General features: G+C 46.4%; 1 protein-coding gene across 7 annotated transcripts in view; it reads left to right on the top strand.

Moving 5' to 3' along the window:
• GRAMD2A (GRAM domain containing 2A) overlaps positions 1-26,824 on the top strand; it is a gene marked incomplete at its 3' end in the record, with an annotated part of 65,317 nt that overhangs the window by 33,929 nt on the left and 4,564 nt on the right. For 6 of the 7 annotated variants that reach the window (XM_081839151.1, XM_081839148.1, XM_081839152.1 and 3 more), the window contains 10 exons: positions 4,935-5,030; positions 7,092-7,152; positions 8,194-8,266; positions 9,505-9,608; positions 14,033-14,131; positions 17,527-17,598; positions 21,494-21,556; positions 22,961-23,117; positions 26,084-26,183; positions 26,291-26,398. In XM_081839151.1, the coding sequence (XP_081695277.1) occupies positions 4,945-5,030; positions 7,092-7,152; positions 8,194-8,266; positions 9,505-9,608; positions 14,033-14,131; positions 17,527-17,598; positions 21,494-21,556; positions 22,961-23,117; positions 26,084-26,183; positions 26,291-26,398 (923 nt within the window). In that variant the 5' untranslated portion in view covers positions 4,935-4,944. Of the gene's footprint in view, positions 1-4,934; positions 5,031-7,091; positions 7,153-8,193; positions 8,267-9,504; positions 9,609-14,032; positions 14,132-17,526; positions 17,599-21,493; positions 21,557-22,960; positions 23,118-26,083; positions 26,184-26,290; positions 26,403-26,824 lie in introns of those variants that run through there. The other variant, XM_081839147.1, reaches the window with a different exon arrangement.

Here is a 26,824-nt window from a genome sequence, read left to right as displayed (position 1 = left end):
AGTAGTAGTAGTATTTATACCCCACCCATCTGATTGGGTTGCCCCAGCCACTCTGGACAGCTTCCAACACACACAAAAACATAATATAACATCAAACGTTAAAAACTTCTATCCCCTAAATGCCTTTATAATCCTACCTTGTCAGTGATGTCATCTGTGGAAACCTTCCTGTGGGTTCTGCCACCAGCTACAATGAGTGTGTGTGAGTTTGTGTGGTTCCTGGCCTTTGGAACCCCCTGCCACAGGACACCTGTGTGTCTCCTTCTCTGATCTTCTGCTACTGCCAAGTGAAAAGAGTTTTCTTTTCCAGCAGGCTTTTATTCTGATCTCCGTTAACTTTACCTGACTCTCCTTTGTTCTAGTTTATAACCTTGTTCTAGTTTATACCTGCTCCTTCGTTTTGTTTGACTCCTTTATGGCCATCTTTGCATCGTGCTGGGTTAGCCATGTGATTTTTCATTCCAAAATTGGATAGGCAGTTGGGGGGGGTGGGAGATGAAAAAACTAAAACCCTGGGAGATCCAGAATTTGATTTCCAAATGTTGCAAGGTGATGGAGTGCTGATTACCCAGGAAGCAGTCTCCAGTTTGGAAAAAGCGGAAGCAAGGACAGAAGTTTGCACCTTTTAAAACCTTTATCTCTTACCTTAAATCTGTTTATAACCTAACACTTGTATTTGCACTGCCATAATGGTTGCAGATAAAAGGTAGACTTGGGGAAAAGAAATAGGTCCTCCACTTCCCTTGATGAAAACCTGTTTAGTGTGTAAGAGTTTAACAATCCAAGTACAGTCGTACCTTGATTCTCAAACTTAATCTCTTCTGGAAGGCTGTTCCAAAACCAAAGCGTTCCAAAACCAAGACGTGCTTTCCCATAGAAAGTAATGCAAAACGGATTAATCCGTTCCAGACTTTTAAAAACAACCGCTAAAACAGCAACTTAACATGGATTTTACTGTTTAACAAGACCATTGATCCATAAAATGAAAGCAATAATCAATGTACTGTACTATAAAATAAATAAGGCAGTATTGTAGATGTTAAAAATTAAAATTAATTTTTTTCTCATCTCATCAAACCTTTTATTGGCATCACATACAAACATCCAAAACAAATCAATACAGAATTACCACTTCCCCAGTGGCACAAAACATTTGCTAAAAGAAAGGAGGCAGACCAGTCTATTGTCACAATTATATATATATATATTTTAATTATTACCTGCACTGATGAAAGTCATTGTTTGGATGGGTGGGGCTTTTATCCATTTCCGCAGTCACACAATCAATCAATCAATCAATCAATCAATCAATCAGTAGCTGAGCTGGGTTCCACACAGTCACAAAAACAATTCAACCGAAAAAAGCCTCAAAAACAAAAACGCAAAATAAATAGCAAAAACAAAAGTGCCGGATTCGCTGCTCTTGTTGGAGAGGCACTTGGATGGAGTGGCCAGGAAGACTTTTTACCAGCTTCACCTGCCACTTTCCCCCAGGGAAACCTGATCTTACCTCTGAATCAGGTTTTTATGGATTGACGTTTGCTGTGAATCAGCAACAAAGAGCAGATTTTATTGGGGGAAATGGTGAGGCAAATGAAAAACCTGCTCAGACTTGTGCTTTTCTGAAGACGGTTCAGAAACTTCATTTGGTACAGGAATGCGCATGCAGCAGGAATGCGATAGGGGCCAACAGAGAGCCTAGACCAGGGGTCAGCAAACGTTTTCAGCAGGGGGCCGGTCCACTGTCCCTCAGACCTTGTGGGGGGCCGGACTATATTTGGGTGGTGATGGTGGGAATGAACGGATTCCTATGCCCCACAAATAACCCAGAGATGCATTTTAAATAAAAGCACACATTCTACTCATGTAAAGACATGCTGACTCCTGGACCATCTGCGGGCCAGATTTAGAAGGCGATTGGGCTGGATCTGGCCCCCGTCCTTAGTTTGCCTACCCATGGCCTAGATGGAATGTGGCCCCTGAACTGAAAAAGGTTCCCCATATACATATTTTTAAAGTTTTCTGATTTTTGGAACAAAGCTGAGTTGGGGGCAGATAAGGAAGTGGGAACCACCTACAGGATTGCCTGTCTGACTCTGCTCATCATGTACCATGTACCATGACGAGCAGAGTCCACCTTCCTATCTCCTCATTTTGCTCCTTGGAAATTTTTCCTGGGTCTCAAACACAAGACAAAAGCTCTTTGACAGCTCTCCCTGGCACCATGCCTGGCTCCTACTGCAGGCTGTTTGGTTTTCTGGGGCCCTCTTCACGGTTTAGCCTCTCTTATCTCGAATGGTTTGTCTATTTTGGGCGATTCCTTCCCCTCTTGCAGAGTGTGAGTTGCCGCTCTTTCAAGGCAGCTTTGCTAGTCTCTCCAGTGGGATAACCTTTTGGCCCAACTGCTGTTTGCTTTGGGTTTTCCAAAAGCCTCTTGCTGACCTGGTTAACTGATAATCCAGGCTATTGCGAGAGAGATAAAGAGATGCAGACAGCAGCAGCACTGTTACTCCAGGACTTAAGCAGCCGTGTAACAGGATAAATCGCCAAAGCCCAGTGGCTCTCTCGCCTCCCTCTATACCTGATCACTTTGGTGTGGTTTCAAGATCTTAGGGCCTTTTCTTTCTTTTTTTATATATATAATTTTTTATTAGTTTTTTTTTAAACATATCATTTTCAGCAGTAATTAAACATACTTTTACATCTTATTCAAATTTTTGACTTCCATCAATCCTGTCTGAAAATTTTCCAATCCAATCTCTCAGTATGCATTTCTTATCTTCCCTAATACATTTCAAACTCATAACCAATATATCTATCTTTTTCTACTTGTAACACTTCCTATATTTCTCCTTACAAAACATATTGTAGTCCTACTAGCATAATTTGTTGATTACAGTTGCTCTTCAAATAATTCATATACTACTTCCAATCTTCTGTAAATCTCTGGTCCCGCAGGTTTCGAATCCTTCCTGTCATTTTGTCCAATTCTGCATAGTCCATTAATTTCGTCTGCCATTCTTCTTTCATCAGAATTTCTTCTTGTTTCAAGATCTTAGGGCCTTTTTGAGCTGCCAGCCCTGGTTTGCAACGAAGCGTGGCATGACCACATCGACACCAAACATTACAAAATGATACTATTCCACTTGGGCAGTCATGATGTCCCTCAATGAATCCTGGGAACCGTGGTTTGCTGAAAGTTGTTAGGCGACCCCCTATTCCCCTCACAGAGCTACATTTCCCAGAGTGCCCTGGGAAGAGGGATTCCCAGCCTGGGAATTGTTGTTCTGTTGCAGGCGGGTGGATAGGGGTCTCCTAATAACTCTCACCATCTTTAACTACACTGCCCAGGATTCTTTGGGGGAAAGCCATGACTTTTGAAGTGGTATTACCGTGTTGCCTGCCAGGGGGCTGCATCCAGAACTGTTAGCGACAATCACATTCCCATACCTATGTCAAGGTTTTGTGCCACAAATCTCAAGTTGCACAAATCCTTGGAATAGTTATTGAGGGAATATTGGATATCAGGCGGGGTTGTAGTTAACGCAGCTGTAGCAGCCGACACCTGACTCTCGGTGTGCCTGTAGGGTTTTGCACTCTTTCCAAACAAGTCTTAGCCATAGTGGCTGGTACATTTTTAGGTACATGATCCAACTCCCATTTTGCTTGTGTAAGGTGGAGGTGTGTCTACAGGTGGCATGTGTGTGTGGCTGGGGGGGGGGGAGAAGAGGTGAGGTGAGGGAGATTCCCTCTCCCCAGACAAGTAGCTTTCTTTCATAGGCAACAGGAAGACCCTTATTCCCTGTAGCTGAGGGGCAGACCATCTGCTTTGCATGCAGAAGGTCCCAGGTCCAATCCCTGACAATCTCCAGGTAGCGTTGGAAGAGACTCCTTCCTGAAACCCTGGAGAGATGCTGCCAGTCCGTGTATACAATACTGAACTAGATGGAGCAATGGTCTGACTTGGTACAGTCATACCTCGGGATGAATACGCTTCAGCTTAAATATTTTCGGGTTGCGCTCCGCAGGGACCCGGAAGTAACGGAGAGTGGGTTTCGCCGCTCACGCATGCGCAGATGCTCAAAATGACATAATGCGCATGTGCGAAAGCGGCGAAATGTGACCCACAAACACATGGTTGCGCAGTCGCGTCTTACGTTCGCTTCAGGATGCGAATGGAGCTCCGGAAGTGATCCCGTTCGCATCCAGAGGTACCACTGTATAAGGCAGCTTCCCCTATTCCTATATTCCTTCACCTCATTCAGCCAACATCTCTCCCCCTACTTCCCTGACCACATCTTAATCTCCCAGGTATGCTTCAAGAACAATGCTTGTAATGACTTAAACTCAGCCTAGTATTAGTGTGCTATTTATTGATTTTGTTTAGGTTTTTGTTAGATATGCCAATTCCCCTTTGAAACAGCAAGTGGATTCACCTTGGAAAGAATAGATTTCCCTTCTGATTTATTTCTTTTGTCTGTGTTAACTCTTGGGGAACCTCCAGGTCCCAACATCAAACGATCCCTAGAGCTGAGTGTCTGGATTGCATGTGAGAATTGCAGGCGTGTGTGTACACTGCACACTTAGTAACTCTTGGCAGGTTTTGTGTCGCTGAACATAACATGGGCTTCCAGCCGGAGCATTTTGTAACCTTGCTTTCTGTCAAGATCTAGGGATCTAGGCCCTAGTGGTCATGCATCTGCTTGGCATGCAGAATGTGTCCCAGGCCTCTGTTCCCAGGTGGGTCTGGGGAAGACCCCCCACCTGAAACGCTGGACAGCTGCTCTCCGTCTGTGTAGACACTTATGAGCTAGACGGGATAGTGGCTTGGCTGTGTCCTGTGTAATGTGCTGCGATCACCACCTAATGGCTGCTTTTTCGCTTGGGATACAACCTGTATTATTCTGTGTCTCCCTCCCCTTCTTTTTCTGCAGCACGAAACCAATGCATGAGAAAGCAGGGCTCATGCACAGCCTGGACAAACTGGAGGCATTACACAAGGAAAAGAGCTTGGATTCTCCAAATGGCAGGTGAGTGTGGTTTCATTTATTTACGTTTTGCTTTGCTTTTTAGAGGGACTGAGTTCATCTCTCTCTCTCTCTCTCTCACACACCCACACCCACACCCACACACCCACATTGCTTTCCCTTCCCTTTCTGCTGGGATCATATCTAATAGCTACCATCTGGGTGTTTGTAAACTGGGCTCAGTTGACATTAGGCGTCAATCTGATGTGCTCTTACTTGGGAGAGAGCCCCATTCAAGTGTATGCTTAGGATGACACTTCAGCTGTAAGAAGTCAACACAAAGGGCAGAAATAAGTGTAACGTTAATTGCACAAATGTGATTGGGTGCTTAGCTTTTGTATAAATGTTGTGTTTCGTTTTTCCCATCTAAAGAGCAGCTACAGAGAGGCAGCACAGGATCAGGACCGTGGCACATAGGGAAGGAGAAATTAATCCTCCTTCCCCATGCTTCATTACCGTTCTGCCCTGCCACCAAAATTGGTCAGCCCTGGGAGGGGAGCCTCTGTAGAGCCAATACACAGTATAGGGCTGTCGCTGGTCACTGTTCACAAGGTGTATGTCTGGACCCACATCCTGTGTGTCCACCACCCACATGTTCCCTATGCACACATCCTAGAGATTTAGGATCTTTTGCTGGAGTCAAAATGCGCATTCCTTACTAATGGGTGTTTTTACTCATGACCTTGTGCCTAACAAAGGAGTTCACGCACCAGGAAAGAAAGAACGGTTGGTTTGTTACATGAAATAAAGGAGTCGGCATACACAGATGCTGCTTTTGACAGCCTGCTTGCACATAAACAAGCAGGGAGTCATACACAGTACATACACACCTTAGATCTAAAATGGTTCTCTAGCTACCCAAATGCCTGGAGAGTAGGCGCAGCAATCTTCCACAGACCCATGCTAAAGAAGGAAGAGGAAGGGGGAGTGTGTACCTGTCCGGAAGTAAGTGGAATGTAAGTTAGGGGTCAGAGATCTCTGCCTTCCTTGTGAGAGTTATGTGGCCCCCATTAATATCCTGTACAAACAAGGCTCCAGCATCTCTCTCACCTGTTTTCTGGTCCAGTGAAGCTGGTGGAGCTTGTGAACTACCCAACCATGCAAATCTGAAGTTTAAAATACTATCTGGGGCAAATGTAACTACGAAGATGAGAAAGATCTTTGTGGATGCATGTGTGTCACAACATCTTCATGCCGCTTTTTAAATTTTCCTACAAATTCTTAGTGGCTTGCTATTTTGTTTGACGTGGAAAAGGACACAGCCCTCATGAGATATGACTAACAGGAAACATACAGATAACCTGTTAGTCATTTCTCACGAGGGTCATGTCCTTGCAACTTCAAACGTGACTTTACTTTTGGGAGGAAGATTCCATTGTCTACACGGAACCCGATTCTTTCTTACAGGAGGTGATAGCGAAACTTTGCCGGTAGAACGTAGGACTAGTGTGCTAATCTTTTACAGTAAGGGTTAGGGGGGCAGAATTAATAACCTGCCTTTTCAGCACGATACGGTCAAACAGAACAAAATGTAGCATAAAAAGGAATGGAAAGCAGAAAGACGGAACAGCAGCCAAAAGAATCGATTAGGTAAACTGAACGTCAGAAACCTGTCCTGAAAGTGCAGGTCTTTTAAAGCCTGTCTTAAAAGAACAAAGACCTCTAATTTGGCAGACCTCAGTACAGTGGTACCTCGGGTTAAGTACTTAATTCGTTCCGGAGGTCCGTACTTAACCTGAAACTGTTCTTAACCTGAAGCACCACTTTAGCTAATGGGGCCTCCCGCTGCTGCTGCGCCGCCGGAGCCCGATTTCTGTTCTTATCCTGAAGCCAAGTTCTTAACCTGAAGCACTATTTCTAGGTTAGCGGAGTGTGTAACCTGAAGCGTATGTAACCCGAGGTACCACTGTAAGTTGATTATGTTTGCAGACCCCAGAATGCCCTCTTGACAACCGCCACCAGCCTAATTGAGTTTTGAGCGGGATCTTGATAAAAGTGCAGGGTGTTTTTGTGAGAGTGTGGCCGTAGGGGTGCCCATCCGTGGAATCTCCCTTTGTCTTCCAGCCTGCACCTGAGTGATGCCATCAAGGAGGAGGAGTTAAAGAAATGCCGCAGCGAAGTCACAGTGAGTCGGGGAGGGGCAGGGTGCTGGTTTCCAGGACTCTGCAGCCACTGCCCTTGCTCAGGGGCAAACCGTATGGCCGGATTCTGCTTGCTTTCCCATTGTAATCTTCCCTCCCTGCTGGACTGAAAGCTGCTTTTGCCTCCTGGTCCTGCTGCTCCTCCTTCTGCTCTTAACTTAAACTTCACAGGAACTCTGGCCTAGTGACACCTGCTAGATACAGTATTTACCTTTTATGGGCTCTCTGCATGCATGCATGTTTTTATTGCTATTGTCATCGACTTCTCTCTTCAGGTGCTCTATGGTGGGGGGCGGGGAGGTGTCTAAAAAATTGTTAGGCATTGCAGAAGGAAACAAGCTTTGAGCAGACAGCACAGGAATACTCATATTTCCATATAAAGCAGGAACGTTTTCCAGCCCAGGGGCCACATTCCCTTCTGGGCAACCTGCTGAGGGCCACATGCCAATGTGGGCGGGCCAGAGACAAAAGGAGGCGGAGCAACAAATGTCATTGTTACCTTTGTGCAGTAGGAAGAGGAGTTTGGATTTGATATCCTGCTTTATCACTACCCGAAGGAGTCTCAAAGCGGCTAACAATCTCCTTTCCCTTCCTCCCCCACAACAAACACTCTGTGAGGTGAGTGGGGCTGAGAGACTTCAGAGAAGTGTGACTGGCCCAAGGTCACCCAGCAGCTGCATGTGGAGGAGCGGGGACGCGAACCCGGCTCCTCAGATTACGAGTCCACCGCTCTTAACCACTACACCACACTGGCTCTCCAGTGTAGGCTAATGGGTTTTACTTTCCAACACTTTACTATCCGGACAGTGTGTTCTTTGTCTCTTTTCTGAGCTCTTCATAACGGGTCCTGGGAGGAGGAGGACATGATGGTGATGTAGATGATGAGGATTTAAGTGAAAAGGCTGCAAGAATGGTAAACCTGTGGTCAGACTATTTTGCCCAATATCTGCCTGCTGCCAGTGCAGTAGGGCGTGACCTCTTTGATATCCTGAGCTCTTTTTTATGTCTGTTTTTTTTTTGTCTAGCCTCCAAATAAATACAACTCTCAGTACCACAAGTTGTTCAAGGACATCCCTACCGAGGAGAGTGTGCTGAAAGGTGAGTGGTAAACATTGCTTAAAGGGAGGAAGCGAATCGTAGAGTTGGAGGGTTGTATTGGAGGCTGGCTACTCTGGCCTGGCTGGCTCTCAACAGCCAAAGTCATGGTTTTTGAAACAGGCTTGTCGGCCATTGGCCGGCGAAATCAGCTGGCTGTATTCTGGCTGAAGCCCCCTCCTAGAGGGCAACCTTAGCCCAGAGTGTCTAATCCACATGGTTTTCTGAAGGCCAAACTCGATGCGACACAATAAATGTAATTACTAATCACTCGAATGCTTTTTAAAAAGTAAATTGCAGGAGCAATGTGGAGCTGGATCTTGGAATGGGGGCTTGTGGTTGCCAGCTTTGCCCATCACTGTGTCCCCATTGCAGCAGGGGGAGAACCTCAATTTGCCTTGTGGGTGAGAAAGAACAGGGCTGAGGAAACTTTGGTCCGTGGGCCAGTCTTGGTCCATCAGGAAGTCCAAGCTGACCGTTGAGGCTATTTCCTCCAAACCACACCCACCTTCCACTCAGCTGGTGTCACTGGGTGGGAACAGCTGGTGGGGTGCTGCTTTTCCAGCAAGTCCCCTTGGGGGAATGAGATGGTGAAGCAGACTCTGCCCCATGGGGGAGCTTTTGACCACCGGGTGGGGCCACCCACCTATCAGTCTCCTGATGTCATCGTGACACCACCCACCTGTCAGAGTAAATCTGCAGTGGTGGGGAAAGATAAAGATCTGATTCCTGCCTCCTGTAGAATAATAACAACACCTTCCTTAGAACTAACAGAACATCATAAAGTAGTAGGCAAGTTTCAAGTTCCCTTCCATTGTGCCTTTTACAGTGGTACCTCGGGTTACATACGCTTCAGGTTACATACACTTCAGGTTACAGACTCCGCTAACCCAGAAATAGTACCTTGGGTTAAGAACTTTGCTTCAGGATGAGGACAGAAATCGCGCGGCTGCAGCGTGGCAGGCTCCATTAGCTAAAGTAGTGCTTCAGGTTAAGAACAGTTTCAGGTTAAGAACGGATCTCTGGAACGAATTAAGTACGTAACCAGAGGTACCACGGTATTTGATTTGTAACCCCATTGGTATATTCTGGATCTTCTTTCGTTTATGTACAGACGCTGCCACCAGCAGGGTACATTGAATCTTGACTGGGGCAAACTGCTTTGGGAGGTGATGTCCCCCCCCCCCCCAAAAAAAACAGGACCAGCACACCCTTTCACATGCTGCCTTTTCTCTTTGCAGTCTGCTCCTGTGCTCTCCAGAGAGACATTCTCATCCAAGGCCGCCTCTACATCTCCCCAAACTGGCTCTGTTTCTATGCAAACCTTTTTGGGAAGGATATCAAGGTGAGTCAGTAAACATTAGCAGACTAAAAGAGGAGCGTGTTTGATGGAGATCCAATGAAGTGGCGACAGTAATAAAAACCACCCACCAAATGCTTGAGCACAGGAAAGCCTGCCTACTTGCTTTTTCAAACCTGTTGGCCAGTCAAACATTGATTGCAGCATTGGACGTGCCTTCTCCAAGTGTTGCGTCTCAACTGCAGAATCTCAAATGTAGCACAAGTTCCGGGGGAAATCTGATTCTCTTTCCAGAGCTATGCTTGGAGCTGCTGGCTGCAGGGTGGGGGGAAAGCCTTTTTCAAAATATATATTTATTTTTGTTAGTTTTCCAAATTACTACAAATCTGTCTGAATTACTTTAATTTAATACAATTTCTTAAAATCAGGTTTCCCGCTTCTGTTGCAAACATATGTTCATTTCTTCCTCATGTTGCCACATCTTCTCAACTTTAATTTCCATTTCAGCCATTACTTGTTGTTGTCCATTCTTACAGCAGCCATATTTTCCTCCTCACAGACAGCAGCTCTGTCATCTCTTATAAATACAAAATCCATTTTCGCGTGTGCAGTCTTTCATAATCTTCATGCTGTCTTAAACCTAGAGTGCTGGAAGAGTTGAATATTATCTTCCTTTGTTCATTCTTTGCGGCACATTCAATCTAAGGTCCCAGGGTGCGATGTTTGCCAAATGTTTACATTCCCACTTCCACTGCCCGCCCCTTAGATACAGGCCCTTGACCCCTCATGGTTTGGGGGTAGAGACTTGTCCTGCCTCTATGCTTGACAGGTGCTCTGAACTTGGGGTGCCCCTTGGGCTTGCCCTAGAGGCAATCCTGTTCCTCGGCTTCTTTAATTCAGACAGGAGGCTCAGCTCTGTCTCTGCTCCGAGCTCAGAACAGCACTTGGGTTGCTAGAGGCTACCTCTGCTACCTGAAGACCTGAGCTGAGGTTGGCTTTAGGGAGGAACACCAGCTTGCCTCTGCCTATAGCTCCAGATTTGGGATCTCTCTCACCTGACTCCCCACTTGCCATGGCGAGGGGGACAAGCAAGATGGTTGAACCCAGCTTTCTAAGGTGCAAGGACATCTTATGGAAACAAATGTTGATTTTTGTTTTGTTTTGTTTTGTTTTAAATAATTTTTTATTAAAGTTTTAAAGATTAAATAACAGTCAAAATAAAGGGAAAAAAAACAGAAAAAACAATACACCATCAAAAAACAGAAAAAAGAAAAAAGGATAAAGAACAAGTCAAACCTATACATCACTTGCTTACATTCACTTATTTCCTTGACCTCCTCACACCTCCCATTTTTGTATTCTAATTCAATTTGATATTTCAGCAAATCCTTCCAACCTTATTTTTATCTTAATAATTTGTCTTAATATACTATAATTTTACATTCTCTCTTTCACCAATTCATTTTTACTTAATCCTTTATGTCTTTTCTGCTAAAACCACATAATTTTCTTTTCCCAACATCTTTCTAGCAATCCTTAATTTTGCAATATTTTTAAAGATAAACTTTAATTTTTTTCCAATCTTCTTCCACCAACTCTTCTCCTTGGTCCCGGATTCTGCCAGTCATGTTTTGTTTTGTTTTAAATCCTCAAAGCAAGCTGCTTTGGAGGCAAGGCCTGTGTCTGTGGCATAAGAGAAACCATAGCTGAATCTGATAACGGTGGAGAATTCCTGCTTCTTTCCTTGATTTACAGTTCTGGGGTTATCTGGTAAACACTGCCGTTGATGGGTAACGCTCGTCCATATTTAGAACAGACTTCCTTAAAATGGTGCTGAACGGCTGAATTATTTATATCCTGAGCGCTACCTATTTAAATAAACATTGCTCAGGAAGAAAGCTGCTTCATACTCCACAACGTTCAGCCCATTTAGCAGGACTCTTCTGTCGTTACATTGCAATTTATCTAACTGCAGCCTTGAACTTTTCCCTCTGACTGTTTATTTTCCTTAGATTGAGGGTCATGTCCACAATCTGTGGCATGTTCTTCTTTCTCCCTCATGTGCTAGGCACTAAGTAAAGGAGATGGCTTTTCTGCCTTGATGTCAGGAGCCAGAGTCAGGAATAGCTCAGCAATAAAAACAACAACACTGGAGTCAGTGAAGTTAACTCTTTCTTCGAAGAAACCCAAACAGCACAGGCCTAGTGATCACACCAGCTCTTCCCAGTAGGTCTTGTCCCAATGAGGCAGTTGCGAGGCCTGAAAGTCCCCACCTTCCCACCGCTCTCTAAGGCTCCTCCCCTGGTTCCTCCCCCAGCAACCTAAGGCTCCATCATCTTATCTCTCGTTGCTCCTCCCTCTTCATTCCTCTGTGTGTTCTGGGAGACCAGGGGGAAAGGGAGCTGGTCCCAGCAGGAGGGGGAGACTCCCTGGCTTCTTCAGCAGCCTGTCTCATCTCTGTCTCTTGGCCCCACTCCTCTCCTGCCTCTGATTCTGCACCGCTCTCTGCCACAGCCTCTTCCTGCTCACTAAACCCTGTTGCCTCTTCAGCTTCTGACACCTCCTTCTTCCAGTCTCCTTCCTCTGACCATACATTTGTCGTCCCACCACCAACTCCCTGTCTCGGAGCTCCTTCCCCTGGGGGTTCCCCGGCTAGTGCCTCCCACCACTCCTCTGGATCCAGCCTGCCCATGACATTTGAGAATCTTCCTAGGCCTATGGGTACGTTTGCTGAATGCCAGTCCCTCCTTTACTGCATCTGTGGTGCTTGCTCTGTCCCAGCACCCAGCATAATGACAGCCGTACAAGCCCAACGGAGGAGAGAGGGAACCTTGCCCTGGGAAAGGCTTGGTCCCTTTCTTGTTCTAATCTCAGCCGTTTCCCTGGGGCAGATGTGTCACTGCCCTGCACCCTCAGGCTGCTGCAAGGGGCTCCCTGCCAACAGCAATGCCTGCTGGGGCCCTTTGCCTGCCCGGGCTCCTGCTGTGGGTCCCCAGCAGCTTCATTTGTGGTCACTGTCCTAATTCTTCTCAAACGCAATGGTCTGGAAATTGCACCATTACAGAGCATTTGTAATTTGTACCAGTGTGGTGTAGTGGTTAAGAGCGATAGACTCGTAATCTGGTGAACCGGGTTCGCTTCCCCGTTCCTCCACATGCAGCTGCTGGGTGACCTTGGGCCAGTCACACTTCTTGAAGTCTCTCAGCCCCACTCACCTCACAGAGTGTTTGTTGTGGGGGAGGAAGGGAAAGGAGAATGTTAGCCGCTTTGAGACTCCTTAAAGGGAGTGAAACGCGGGATATCAAATCCAAACTCTTCTTCTTTGGAGACAACAACAACAACAACTGGCCCTGCCATGAAACCTGGCATCCAGCACATGCTTATTTATAGGAATTCTTGGTTTCCCCCAGGATACATAGCAATCTGCCTCTGCACTGTGTCAGACTATTGATCTATCTAGCTCTGGGTCATCTACATCTGCAGCAGCTGTGCAAATTTTGGGAAAGGAGCCTTTCTCAGTTCTTCCTGAAATGGGGGCCTTCTGCCTGCTCTGCCACTGAGCTATGGTCTTTTCCTGCAGCTTGGAATTACTATAAGAAGTTGCATAACCGATTTCATCAGAGCCCATGATGGGGCAGAAAACGTGTACTGCAGGCAAGAGCAATTATCTGATGCTTCATTTCAGCCTCTGCAGTGCCTTCTGCTTCATCTGTTCACAGCCTATTTCCAGCCTTTGTTGACAGTGAGCAGAATGTGGGTAGGAAAAGCTACTTGTGGGTTGTTGTTGTTTTTAAACACCAATGTTTGACTGGCCAATAAGGTTAAAGAAGCAAGTAGACAGACTTTTCTGCTTGCAAGCATTTGATGGGTGGTTTTTGTAAAGGTGCCCGGAGTTGTTAGGCGACCCCCATATTCCCCTCAACAAAGCTACAATTCCCATACTGGTTTTAACAGCCACTCCCTCTTCCCAGGGAACTCTGGGAATTGTAGTTCTCTGAGGGGTCTCCTCACAAGTCTCAGCACCCTGAACAAACCACAGTTCCCAGGATTCTTTGGGAGAAGCCACAAATACTTAAAAACTTTTGGATGGCAGGAGCTGTTTGACAGTGGAATGAACTCCCTTGGAAGAAGTTGGATGGCCATCTGTCGTGGGTGCTTTAGTTGAGATTCCTGCCTTGCAGGGGGTTGGACTAGATGACCATCGGGTCCCTTCCAACTCTACAGTTCTGTGATGCTAGGAAAGTGACAGGAAACGGCTTTAAATGCATAGTGCAAGTGGGGTCTTACTCCCAGTTGCGTAAGCCTCCTCTCGTCGAAATATATGTGGCTTGTTTGCAGACTGAATATGGTTAGGACTTGGGTGATGATTCTGCAACCAGAAATTAATAACCCAGGGAGTTATTGTGTGAGATCCCATGACTTCAGCTCTTGGCTCACGCACAAACTACATCCATTCTTCTCCGTTTCAGGTTGTCATTCCTGTTGTCTCTGTCCAGCTGATAAAAAAGCACAAAACAGCTCGCCTGTTGCCGAATGGACTTGCTATCACCACCAATGCCAGCCGAAAGGTAAGAGACGCAGGCAAAAATCTGTACTATTTGAGGTCAAAACTGTGAACATTTTCACCTATAAATACTTGGCCTTTTAGCCTCTATAGCAATAAATCTGTATTTGGGGGTGGGGGGTCAAGGACATTAAATGCCCATGCGCAGATATCCATGTAATCTGCACCTAGGAATGTATGGAGTTGCCTTATGGCCCCGCCCACTCCAGGCCTGCAGCTTCTGATAGGTTACTTCCAAGGGAATATGGCCCTTGACAGAAACTGGCCTAAGGAGTGGGAGCTTGTGGCATTCCAGGCATTGTTGTGTTCCAGCACCTATCAGACCCAGCCTTCATGACCGACAGCTAGGGATGATGGGAGTCGTAGTCCAACAACCTCTGGAAGGCCACAAATCAGCCACCCTGGCTTTGAGCCCTGGGTCTGCAGCGCAAATCAGGACCTCTCCACATTTCCACCCAGCCCTTCAGAACACCCCCAGTACGAATCGTGTCCCTTTATGATGTTGGGTTCAGTCCCAGCTTGCCCTCTTCATGGGTTACGTCAACTCGGAAAGGAACGGGAAGTTGCTGGTTGTTTCAGCAGAGTCTAGTAGGCTCCACGTCAGTGGCTAGCAGGTTCTAGTGCACTTGAGGAACCCATTGACTTTTGCTGGTGAAAGTTTATGATGCAAATAAATCTGTTCGCCTTAGATGTGTCATGCAATTCCCCCCCACTTCATGTCCTTGGCATTTAGGTCTGGAGGCAATAATTTCCCACTCAGTACTTATACTGTATACGTTTTTTGTTTGTGTGTAAAAAACCTGCTGCGTTGTTAATTATTATCTAGTGCCCTTTACTCCTTGTGTCACATCGGGGATGGAGAACCTGTGGCTCCCTGGATGTTGACTCATCAGCCCCAAGCAGCATGGCCCAACTGCCCAAGGATGAATCGAGCTGTAATCCAGCTTCTGGAAGGGCCACAGCCTACCCATCCCTGCCCCACATGAAAGAATTGCCAGCACTTCTGCGGTCACTGTTTCCTCACCTTTGGTTCTGCTAGCACACCCTCTTGAAGGCGGATGGTCCTCCTTCCATCGCCTTGCCGTCGATGCTTCCTCAAATCTTGTGCCATGTTGAGTTCAGTTGATATCTTGTTTGAGATGAGAAAGCTGGAGCTGGAGCTCCCATCTTCAGCCTGTTCATGCACAATGTACCCACCTGCTCCCTCTGGCCAAGTGTGGTACTAGTTTGCCACCTTTTCTCGGACAGGGTGTGTGTGAGAATCATAGAATCATAGAATCATAGAGTTGGAAGAAACCACAAGGGCCATTGAGTCCAACCCCCTGCCAAGCAGGAAACACCATCAGAGCACTCCTGACATATGGTTGTCAAGCCTCTGCTTAAAGACCTCCAAAGAAGGAGACTCCACCACACCACACATTTGGCAGCAAATTCCACTGTCGAACAGCTCTTACTGTCAGGAAGTTCTTCCTAATGTTTAGGTGGAATCTTCTTTCTTGTAGTTTGGATCCATTGCTCCGTGTCCGCTTCTCTGGAGCAGCAGAAAACAACCTTTCTCCCTCCTCTATGTGACATCCTTTTATATATTTGAACATGGCTATCATATCACCCCTTAACCTCCTCTTCTCCAGGCTAAACATGCCCAGCTCTCTTAGCCGTTCTTCAGAAGGGTGCTCAGAGCACAGAGGGCAGGGGGAAAGGCAGATGGAACTACTACAAATGCGGCGTGCTTCTCCGGTGAGAGCAGGCGCTCACAATATTTATTCGTTTAAAACAGGCTTGGGACTCCCAATGCCCACCAGTCCCTGCCAGCATCAGGGATTTGGGGAACTGTAGTACTCTGACTGGGGCAGGGAACCTTATTCCTCCAAATGTTCCTGAACTGTCTGTGCTTTCTGAGGTTCATGGGAGTTGTAGTCCACCTACATCTGGAGCATCAGAGGTTCCCCATGCCTGCCATACAACATCTCACGGGACACAGGTTCCCCATCCCTGGTTTTAAAACATTCTAACCCTGCCTTTCGACTAAGAAAAAGTTAAGTTTTGTGGCAACAGCTTACGATTCAGAATAAATAACATGAAACAATGTCCATAAAATTGCACAGAAACTTGAGCACAGGAAATGAAGGCTACGCCTCTGGTTGAAACCCTAGAAGAGCAGGGGTGGATGGAATGTGGTTTTTCGAACTAGGCATGTTCACCACGGCTAAATGAACTTTTGCTATTTTGGCAGCCGCCTGATGGGTTTTCCAAAACTGAAACCCATGAAACTCTTCCAGATGCGTGCGTGGCTTCCATTTCAAGCCACCCATTGCGGGCGGGCTGCTGGCATTTCAGAAAGAGGCCCCAGGAGGCCTGGCGTAATGCAGCCTTGCTGGGTGGGGCCTTGGCCTTCTGGAGCCTTGCTGGATTTGCCAGAGTCCCATCGCAGGCTCAGTGAGCCCTGGTAATGTCCTTGTAGGGCAGCTGGTTACAACGGTCCCTTGGGGGTAGGTGACGAAAGTGGCAGGTAGTCATGGGCCTATTGCTACTTGGGTTGTTGTGAGGATAAAATAGAGGGGAGCATGTTCCCTGAGCTCCCTGTGCGAAAGGCACCATTAAAAATAGAATAAATAAGATATTCTCTCCATCAGAGCGCTATGACAAACTTTAGCCCAGGGGTCAGCAAACTTTTTTAGCAGGGGGCCAGTCCACTGCCCCTCAGACCTTGTGGGGGGCCGGACTATATTTTGAAGGGGGGGGAATGAACGAATTCCTATGCCCCACAAATAACCCAGAGATGCATTTTAAATAAAAGCACACATTCTACTCATGTAAAAACACACTGATTCCCAGACTGTCTGCAGGCCAGATTTAGAAGGCAACTGGGCCAGATCCAGCCCCCGGGCCTTAGTTTGCTTTAACCTGTCATGGCTTTCCCCCAGAGAATCCTGGGAAGTGTAGTTTGTTAAGGGTGCTGGGAGTTGTTAGGACTCAGTGAGAAATCATTCCCAGAATTCTTTGGGAAGAGGGATTGATTATTAAGGCACTCTGGGAATTGTAGGTATGCAAGGGGACTAGGGAGTCCCCTAACAATTCTCAGCATCCTTAACAAACTACACCTTCCAGGATTCTGTGGGGAAGCCACGACAGGTCAAAGTGATATCATAGCGCTTGAAATGTTTGTGGTGGATATGACCTGTATAAAAGGTTCTATGAAGCATCTGAAGCTTGCAGGCTTACCAGTTCTTTGCAAGTGCCCTCTGAAGGGGGCATGTTAATATCCGTGTGTGTGTGTGTGTGTGTTGTGTGTGTCTTTAAATGTGCAAATGCTGAATCAGCCTGGCCAGCTGCCGTGCTTCAAACTTTGCTGCTTGCACCATGATTATTCATTGCTCCTGATTTCTGTTTTGTTTCCAGTACATCTTCGTGTCCCTGATCTCTAGAGACAGTGTGTACGATGTGCTGCGGAGAGTCTGCACCCACTTGCAGGTACTTCTACTCCCTCCCTGACGGCCCTCATGGTATCACTTAAAAGAATTGGTCAGCTGGTCTCAGCAAATGGTCAAAAGATCCAGGTTATGGGGGATCTTGCTTTTAAAAGTCTGTCCACTGCGATGGTCATTGGGTGTCCTGAGAGGTTGGTGGCAACAAGAAGGGAGAGGGTTTTCTTGGTGGTGGCACCCCCCAAGTATGGAAATCTCTCCCTGCTATCCTTTCCGTTGCCAGGCAAAACCCTTCTTATTATACCATACCTTAAAAAACCCCTAAACCATTTCTGTTATTTGATGGTTTTGGATTTACAGAGTTACTGTATATTCTGAATTGTGGTATTGTTGTTAGTTTGGTTTCGCAAGCAACAATTTTGCAAAAAGTTAAAAAACAAAATCAATGTTTTGTTATAAATGTTATATAGGATTCAAAAAGTTACAGGGTTTGAAAATAAAAAGAGATTACTGAGTTGGGATCACTTACTGCATGTAGCCTTTTTGCAGTCATTATATCCATGGGATTTTAAAAAAAAACCTTAGACATGATTTTCCTCATTAATGGCTTCCCCAAAACTGTTGCCCAAGGTGAGTTGCGTCTCTCTAATAGAAGGGCTAGCTTTGAAAGCATGGCACTTAATCAGTTAAAGCAGAGCTGGGGGACTTGCTGCCACAGGACACCTCCCATTATCCCTAACCATTATCCACACTGACTGGGGGGGTTGCTGGGAGTCCAACACAGATTTGAAGGACCAACTAAAGGCTGTTTTTGTCTATTTGCCACTCCTCGTAAGTTTGCATTTGTGAGCCCCGTGCGTACGAGGCAGCTATCTCTCTCCATCCTGGGTAAAAAGTAAGCGGGGATCACTTTGCAGAAGCAAAAACAACTATTTTAAAACTCAGGTTTTATCCCAAGACTCTTCCCCCACTTCCCTCTCACGATACCCAGAGAAGAACACACAGAGTCCTGTAATCTTGAGAGAGAATCAGGAGTTGGTGGCGATGGCGATGGCATCTTGCGGGATGCCTTAACAAGCCAATGTTTGGGTTGCACTGGCCTGAAGGTCTGCTTTCGGTAGGTAACTAGGCAATTAACGCTCTAAAAGTCTGTCTGATTTGTCTGCAGTACATTTCGTTCCTTGCTCGGCCGGCAGAAAGACAGGGGGGCACTTGGCTAACATTTTGTCTTTCCCTCCTTGCTTCTTAGCCGGTCTGTCTCTCAAACGGGCACTGTGCCATTTCCTCACTTCACAATCGGTAGTCATAGGACGTGAATTAGATAACTCTTGTCACAAGCTTCAACTGGATCTATTTCTGGCTGGTGTTGTGGCAGAGGAGCAGATCGTCTTACTGGCATCTTAGGATCAGCCCCTCGCTCCTCCCAAGCAGTCCTAGGGTGTTTTTGTTCAGGGAAAACTCTCCTTTTGTTTGTCTGGGTGAGGCTTTTGTTTTGAGGTTTTCTTGAAATACAGCCAGGCCTTTCATGACTACAAAAGCATGCTAGCTGGGCGACAGAATGCACGGGAGACACTTTAAAATGCCTTCTGAAGGACAAATATTACTTTTCCAACTTTGCCCTTGATGGCCATGTAAGTGCATGGAATTGTCAAGTTGTAAACAAAATCTGCCCTTTTTCCCTTATGGGGTATCCAAGAGCCCGTATAGAGTCCTTACGTGGGTTCCTTATTGGTAGGAGAAAATAACAGAGGCCAACCAGAGAATATTGAGAAGCAAAGCAGCTAGTAAGCCTGATCTTTATTAAAGGTGTTGCAACAGGGTGCTCCCCTCACATGCAGGAGGACGGAGGAGGACCCAGAACCAAGGTGTGTCTGCCCTTATATAGACATTTTAAATTCCCTGCCCTGGAGCTCAAGACCACCCCTCCATACATCATACATACATCACAGAAGGGGTGTAACCCAAGACCACCCCCCACAAACATCATACCTTCATCACGGAAAAGGTGGTCTACAACAGAAATTTGAATGTTGTTATTTTTCCTGTCTGCCAAGTTATCTGATAATGCCTTATCTGATTACCTTTCCTGGTAGTCTGCCCATTCCTTTGAAATGGTGATTACCCAATTCCTGCCCTCCCTCCTAGCAGAGAAAACATTTGGTCAGTTTGGGAGTCAAAATGGTTTTAGGACAGTTTTCCTGTGCTGCTCCAGACATGTGGTCCACATATCTATGTTTGTGCTTGGTTGGTACATTTACGAACATTTATTATATATATATATAAGACCTTAAATTTATTATTTTGTACAGTCAAACCACCGGACCACCTTTGGCCCCACCCACACCACCCATTTAAAGCACATGACTCCCCCCAAAGAATCTTGGGAGCTGTAGTTTGCTAAGGGTGGTGCGTATTGCGGCTCTGTGAGGGGCAAATTACAGTTCCAGGGATTATTTGGGGGAAGCCAGGTGTGGATGGAACCACAGGGCTGTGCGTGGCAGTGGCTCTCTGGGGTCTTACGAAAAGGGGTTTCCGATTCTCTGGTCCTCCTAACTCAGGAATGGGGAACCCTTTTCAGCCATTTTTTGCCTCATGGACATTTGGGGGGGCATAGGATCCAACTCCTAGGAGCCGAGGTACCTTTGGTCCCCCCAATAAAAGATTTGAGGGGGTTGCCCCCCAAGTTAACTGCCATTGCCATTGCCATTCAAATGGTATGCATGTGCTGCATCTTGTGATCGATTGTGCAGGGTGGGGTCTGCCAGCCCCCCCCCCAATATTTTATTCAAGTTAGCACCCCTGGGGGGCAGACAGGCACATGCAAATGGTTTGTGTGGCCAGAGGCAGAACTGGGTGGAGCAACCAATTCATTGCAGCAACTTGTAGAGGAGTCGGCACTGCAGCTATGGAAATAAGTCAGATTTTGGCTCACACACGCCCTCTCTCCCGAGGCACAGTTCAAGGATCCATGTCAGCCAGGAAACAGCACTCAGGAAAGTCATGGTGCAGGGCTGGGAGAGGTGTGGCCGGCGAAGGGTGTTTGTGATCTGAGGAGAGCTCTGGGGGCCACATGGAGGGGCCTGGAGGGCCACATTAGGTCACCTTGCTGAGGTTTCCCCCACTCCTGGAGTTGCATGTGCTCTGCCACTGAGCTATGGACCTCTCAGTTCAGGAGCTCAGCATGGCTTTCTTTCAATTATTGCTTACTGGATTTGTGGTGCAATAATACAGAGACCAGTTAAAATGCAAAAAAGTATAACTCAAAACAAAGGCAACTTTCCATGACTTTCTCTTATGAAACAACGAGGACTTTTGTTAAGCCTGCTAGATACTGTGCCATGAAATAGTTTGTGCCCCTCGTTTAAGCTAGACAGACCCGTTCTGAAGTTACCGGTCCTACTCAACGATATACCTGGGAATTAAATCGGTATTTGAGGTGGTTTCATCTGGTGCATGTGTGGAATGGCAGCTTTGAGAGGGTCTCCCTGGCTGCTAATTTTAAAAAGAAGGGCAATAATGAGAGAGGTGATGTCGAGGTTTATCATTTCAGCTAGAGAACTAGCAGTGTTACTTGCACTGCTTTCTGGGCCAGATTTATTACATACACTATATAGTATGTAGGTGCAGCACAGCCTTGGGTGCAGAAGGGGAACGATGCTGGTATTTTCCCAATGTGGCTAATAGTTAAAATGCTATGAGTCTTAAGAGAGATACCGGTATGTGGGGTTAGGTCATGACAAGAGTCCTACAGTCCCTGAGACCTGGTGATGCAATACAGGCTGCTCAGTCACCTCTTGGGGGCAGAGGGAGTGGTTGAAGCTTCAGGATCCAACCTACGAGAAACTGCCCTTCGGTTCGTTTGCACATCCTTCCGGAGACCCTTAAAGTGAGTGGTGCCTCCGTAGAGAAACTCATCTGTTAATGCCTCATTCTCTCTGCAGGTCTCAAGCAAAAAGAGCCTGAGCTTGAAGGAACTGACTGAAGAGCCTGACACAGTTTCACTGGTAAGATGTTCTCTTGACTCCCCACTATAGTGATGAGCTCCTGTTGCTCTGTCCCAGCTCCTGCCAACCTACCAGTTCGAAAGCATGCCAGTGCAAGTAGATAAATAGGTACCACTACAGTGGGAAGGTAAACGGCCTTTCCATGCGCTCTGGCTTCCGTTACAGAGATCCGTTGCACCAGAAACGGTTTAGTCCTGCTGGCCACATGACCTGGAAAGCTGTCTGTGGACAAACGCTGGCTCCCTCAGCCTGAAAGTGAGATGAGTTCTGCACCCCATAGTTGCCTTTGATTGGACTTAACTGTCCAGGGATCCTCTACCTCAGGGGCCAGCAACCTTTTTCTGCTGTGGGCTGGTCCACAGTCCCTCAGGCCATGTGGGGGCCGGACTATTTTTTTTTGGGGGGGGAATGAACGAATTCCTATGCCCCATAAGTAACCCAGAGATGCATTTTAAATAAAAGCACTCACTTTACTCATGTAAAAACACCAGGCAGGCCCCACAAATAACCCAGAAATGCATTTCAGATATAAGGACACATTCTACTCATGTAAAATCACACTGATTCCCGGACCGTCCGTGGGCTGGATTGAAAAGGCGATTGGGCTGCAACCGGCCCACGGGCCTTAGGTTGCCTACCCCTGCTCTACCTTTACCTAGGTCCAGACCATACCATACCACGATATATACTAAGAATACTTAGGATGGTATTCAGTGCTAGTCCTATTCAGAATAGACCCACTAAAGTTAGTGAACAAGCCTATCTTAGATCCATTAATTTCAATGGGTCTACTCTTAAGTAGGACCAGCATGGGATTATGACCCATACTGTCTGGGTATGCTGTATATATATGTTATGAGTTGTATCCAATGCAGTGCTAAGTTAAATATACTGAGTTGTATCCAGCATTAGTATTACTCGGCGTAGAAACATTGAAATAAACGGGCATAATTAACATAGACCTATTGATTTCATTGGGTCTCCTTTGAGTAGAATTTTAGTTGGCTGCAACCCAATTAGCAGCATGCTTGTTTTGCACAGGTGAGCCTGCCGACTGCTGCTATCTCTGAACCACGTTTATTGGCATAAATGATAACTACTAAAGCCAGGACAATGCTTGGCTAACTGCATTGCCTCAAAGTACTGAAGGGCACCTTCTTTAAGGGATTGAATTTGGGACTTTCTGCATGCAAAACTGGTGCTCTGCCACTGAGCGATGACTTCTCCCCAAGGAGAAGGCTCGCAATGTCCAGGAGGGGGCAGTGTTGCACTGGGAAGAACCAGCCTAGCAGCCTTTGTTGACAAACCTCTTGCTGTGTTAGTTCTGCCTGTAGGTTGACACTGCAGTGAAAGATCGTGGCTCCTTCCTGCAGCCAGCTAACCTGCTTTCCATGCTTTCCACAGGAGGTGATTGTCCCAGAAGTGAAGTGGAGGAAGGGCTCGCCGGCTTCGTTGTCCCTGGCGCTCCCAGATGCAGGCTTCCAGTGCATCCACCGGGCATCTATCAGCAGTCTCAGCACAAAGGAGAGCTCTTGTAACTCGGAGGAGCCCCTAGTCTCAGGTACAGGGCAGCAGGAGGCTGGGAAAAGGCCCTTGGTGCCGCTGCATGTTTTTTGTCTGGCACCTGTGGGCTCTCTTTTTTAATTTTTTTATTCAAAATTATAACAAGACATATTATCCAAAAACATATCATCCTTGTTTCCCCCCCCCCCATTTTTCCTCCCTCCCTCCTCCCACACAACCCCCCCCCCGCCCCCCCGACTTCCCTCAGTTCCAGTCTTTGGTTTCTCTAAGAATGCTGTTTTCTGCATGTTACACAGTTGTATAGATCCTCAAACTATTTAGCTGATTATTATCAATAAAAGGTTGGTGAATGTTTATTCAAAACCTGCCAAGGAGTCCAGTTCGCTTTGTTGCGTCTTCAAATACTTTGTAAAAGGTTCCCATTCATCCTTGTCCCGTAGCTTATATGTCAGTTTTGCCAGTTCTGCATTGTCCATCAATTTTTCTTGCCATGATTCTTTAGTTGGGGTTTCTTCAGTCTTCCATCCTTGTGCTACCAGAACTCTCGCGGCCATTGTCGCATACATGAAAATGTTCTTCAACTTTTTTGGCAGGCCTTTCCCTACAATCCCCAACAAAAATGCCTCGGGTTTATTAACAAATGTTAAATGGAACATTTTCTTCAATTCGTTGTATATCATTTCCCAAAATTTTTTAATTACCTTACAATCCCACCACATACGATAAAATGTCCCCTCCTTTTCCTTACACTTCCAACATATATTTGAACTAGTTTTGTACATTTCCCCTAACTGCACTGGTGTTGTGTACCATCTGTACATCATCTTCATGTAATTCTCCTTCAATAGGGAACAATCTGCGGACTCTCAGGCAAAGCTTCCTCTGCCCTGCCTGATCTAACAGCTGTCCTGGCAGCAGCACCAACTGTTCAGCTGTCCCAAGGACATAAGCTGCGTCTCAATTGCCCCATGTAATCTCCGTCATGCCAGCCGCCCCATCACGTCCCTCCTGAGTTCATCCATGTGTCGGCTGCGCACAGATGGCCATGCTCTTTGTTCATGCTCTTCTTTTCCATTTCGCTTCAGACGCCTGGGGCAGTTCATCCCGTCAGCAGCCACATGGATGCAAACAAACACCATTTCCTTCTCAGAATTCTTGTACAAAACTTTGTTTTAGATGGCGGGTTGTTGCTATCCAAAAACATAAAGCCTTCATGTGGGCCTTACTTGCGCTTTCTGAAGCCCCAGTGACCTTTGCCCAGTAGTAGGGGCGACTACCATCTCTCTCCCCCCCCCCCATTATGTTTCTATTGTAATTTTACTGGTGTTAGTCACCCTGAGCCCGGCTCTGGCCATAGCTGTCAAGCGTCCCTTATTTGGTGGGACAGTCCCTTATCCCAGGGCCATGTCCCGCTGCTGTCCCTTATTGATGATGTCCCTTAAATAAGCTACTGAAGGTGATGGGGCCCTTTCTATGTCCAGCTGTGCTTTGTCAACAACAAATTGTTGCTGGTTTTTTTGTGTTGAATATATGCTATATGGTAATTTATGGACCTAATAGGTATCTAAAGCCATTTGCACGCAACAAAATATGTATTTTATCAAAGTAATGGTTGATCCCTTATTTTGGCTGCTGATCCCTTATTTTCAAGGCTGCTGGTCCCTTATTTTCAAATCTGCAAGTTGACAGCTATGGCTCTGGCAGGGGCGGAAGGGTATAAATATTATTGTTGTTGTTGTTGTTCTTAGTTGTTGGGTAGCCCACAAAGCAGCCTTTTCCACCAGGGCAGAAGCACCAGTCGCAAATAGGAATTTCTACCCAGGTGCAAATGCAATAGTTGGCTTTAAGTCTCTGTGCTGTGTTCTCAGTTGTGTGCAGCTGAGCTGCAAATGCACCCCTTGGATCCACCAGGAGCAGTGCACTCTGTATTGTGGGCCCAATTTTATGCAACCCCCTTTTATTGTTATAGGTAGCTTTTTAAATTTCATCTCTAAAATATTTTTGTCTTGTGTCCATGTCGTTCAAAGGCAAGCAGCAAGGCAGTATTAACTGCTTGTTGAAGGAGGTGTGCTGCGGCAACGAAAATTCAAATATTTGCTAGCACGTTTAGATTGGCTTTTAAATATTCTGGTCCTGCATATATAAACAAATTCCTGTCTGAAAGATAGGATTTAATCTAATTCATCTCTACCTTCTGTATTGCTCAATGTGTAACCAAAACCATGCGATGGGTATTCTAACCGCTGTTTTACCCAATCTTTAATTTGGTGAACCTCCACACACTTCCATGCATGTGTGAAACTAGCCCACTGGTGGACTACTTGCGATTTCATTTGGCTACAGTTTTTTAAAAAAAAAATCTGAAAAGAAACCTCTCTTCGAAAGCACACCAGTGCAAGTAGATAAATAGGTACTGCTGTGGTGGGAAAGTAAATGGCATTTCCATGCACTCTGGTTTCTGTCATTGTGTCCTATTGCACCAGAAGCGGCTTAGTCTTGCTGGCCACATGACCCAGAAAGCTGTCTATGGACAAACGCCGACTCCCTCGGTCTGAAAGTGAGATGAGCGCCACAACCCCATAATCGCTTTTGACTGGACGTAACCGTCTAGGGGTCCTTTACCTTTTACCTTACTCTTCAACAAAAATATTTCCCCAGATCTCAAGTGTCTCCTAACCTTCCAAATCAGATGTTGCAGGGGCATAGAAGGCATAAAGGTTGGAGAGAATAGCTCTGTTGGGCTAGGGCAGAGATGGTGAGTTTTTGCCCTGTCCCCTCATCAGATGTTGCTGAACTACAACTCACATCATACCGGGCCATAGGCCATGCTTGCTGGGGCTGATGGGAATTGTAGTCCAACAACCTGGAGGGCTAAAATTTTCCCCAGCACTGTGCTAGCAGATGCCCACTCACGTTGCTGTGGATCTCACCCTGTGTGTGTGTGTTTGCATTATATATAGTTTTAATATTCGAGTGCCTGATGCCTTTTTATTATTATTCCAGAAAGTGCAATAAACACTGAAGAGGAGTTGGAGGTGGAGCAGAGCTACCAAGCAGAGTTGAGGCCATCTGATTATCAGCTGCTGAAAATCTTCATTGTCTTGTAAGCCTGCCGGCATTCCCCCCCCCCCCAATTCCTATCCTATCTTCGGGTTGGTTTTCTGACTCTGAGCTCAACGGTGCCTCTCCGTTTTATCTCTGCTTCCTCAGGATCTGCCTCCTGGTGGTCTCCTCCTCCTACCTGGCTTTTCGCATCTTCCGCCTGGAGCAGCAGCTCTGCTCTTTGAACCGGGACTATCTCTCGCGTGTGCCCCGGAGGTAGGAAAGCCTTCTGAAGCCCAGCGAGTGTCTGCAGAGGAGCCCTTTCTCGGGGTCTGGAAGATGGGATAGATAACTTTCTGTTCTCATTATGCCAAAACTCAAAAATGCTCTTGGTCGCCACATGAGGAAGGGATGGGGACCCTGCAGGAGTGGTCTGGATGCTTTTGGACTTCAGCTGCCATCATGCATGGCCAGAGGTCAGGGATGAGGGGAGATGAAGTTCAGCGACAGGTCTCGAGGGCCCCACAGGCTTTCTATTTCTGCTATAAGCAAAGGTTCAGCATTGCTTAATGTAGCTTGTGAACGTCTCTCTATTTAAAGGGCCAATTGACACCAGCTTTAGTGGTAGCAAAGCATGGCCTGTGGTCAGTGTTACTACTACTACTTCTACTTCTACTACTACTACTGCTACTACTAATAGTT

This window comes from Podarcis erhardii (genome assembly GCF_964252035.2).
Source record: "Podarcis erhardii genome assembly, chromosome: 14".
Classification (NCBI taxonomy): Eukaryota; Metazoa; Chordata; class Lepidosauria; order Squamata; family Lacertidae; genus Podarcis; species Podarcis erhardii.
This window is presented reverse-complemented; position numbering and strand designations above follow the sequence as displayed.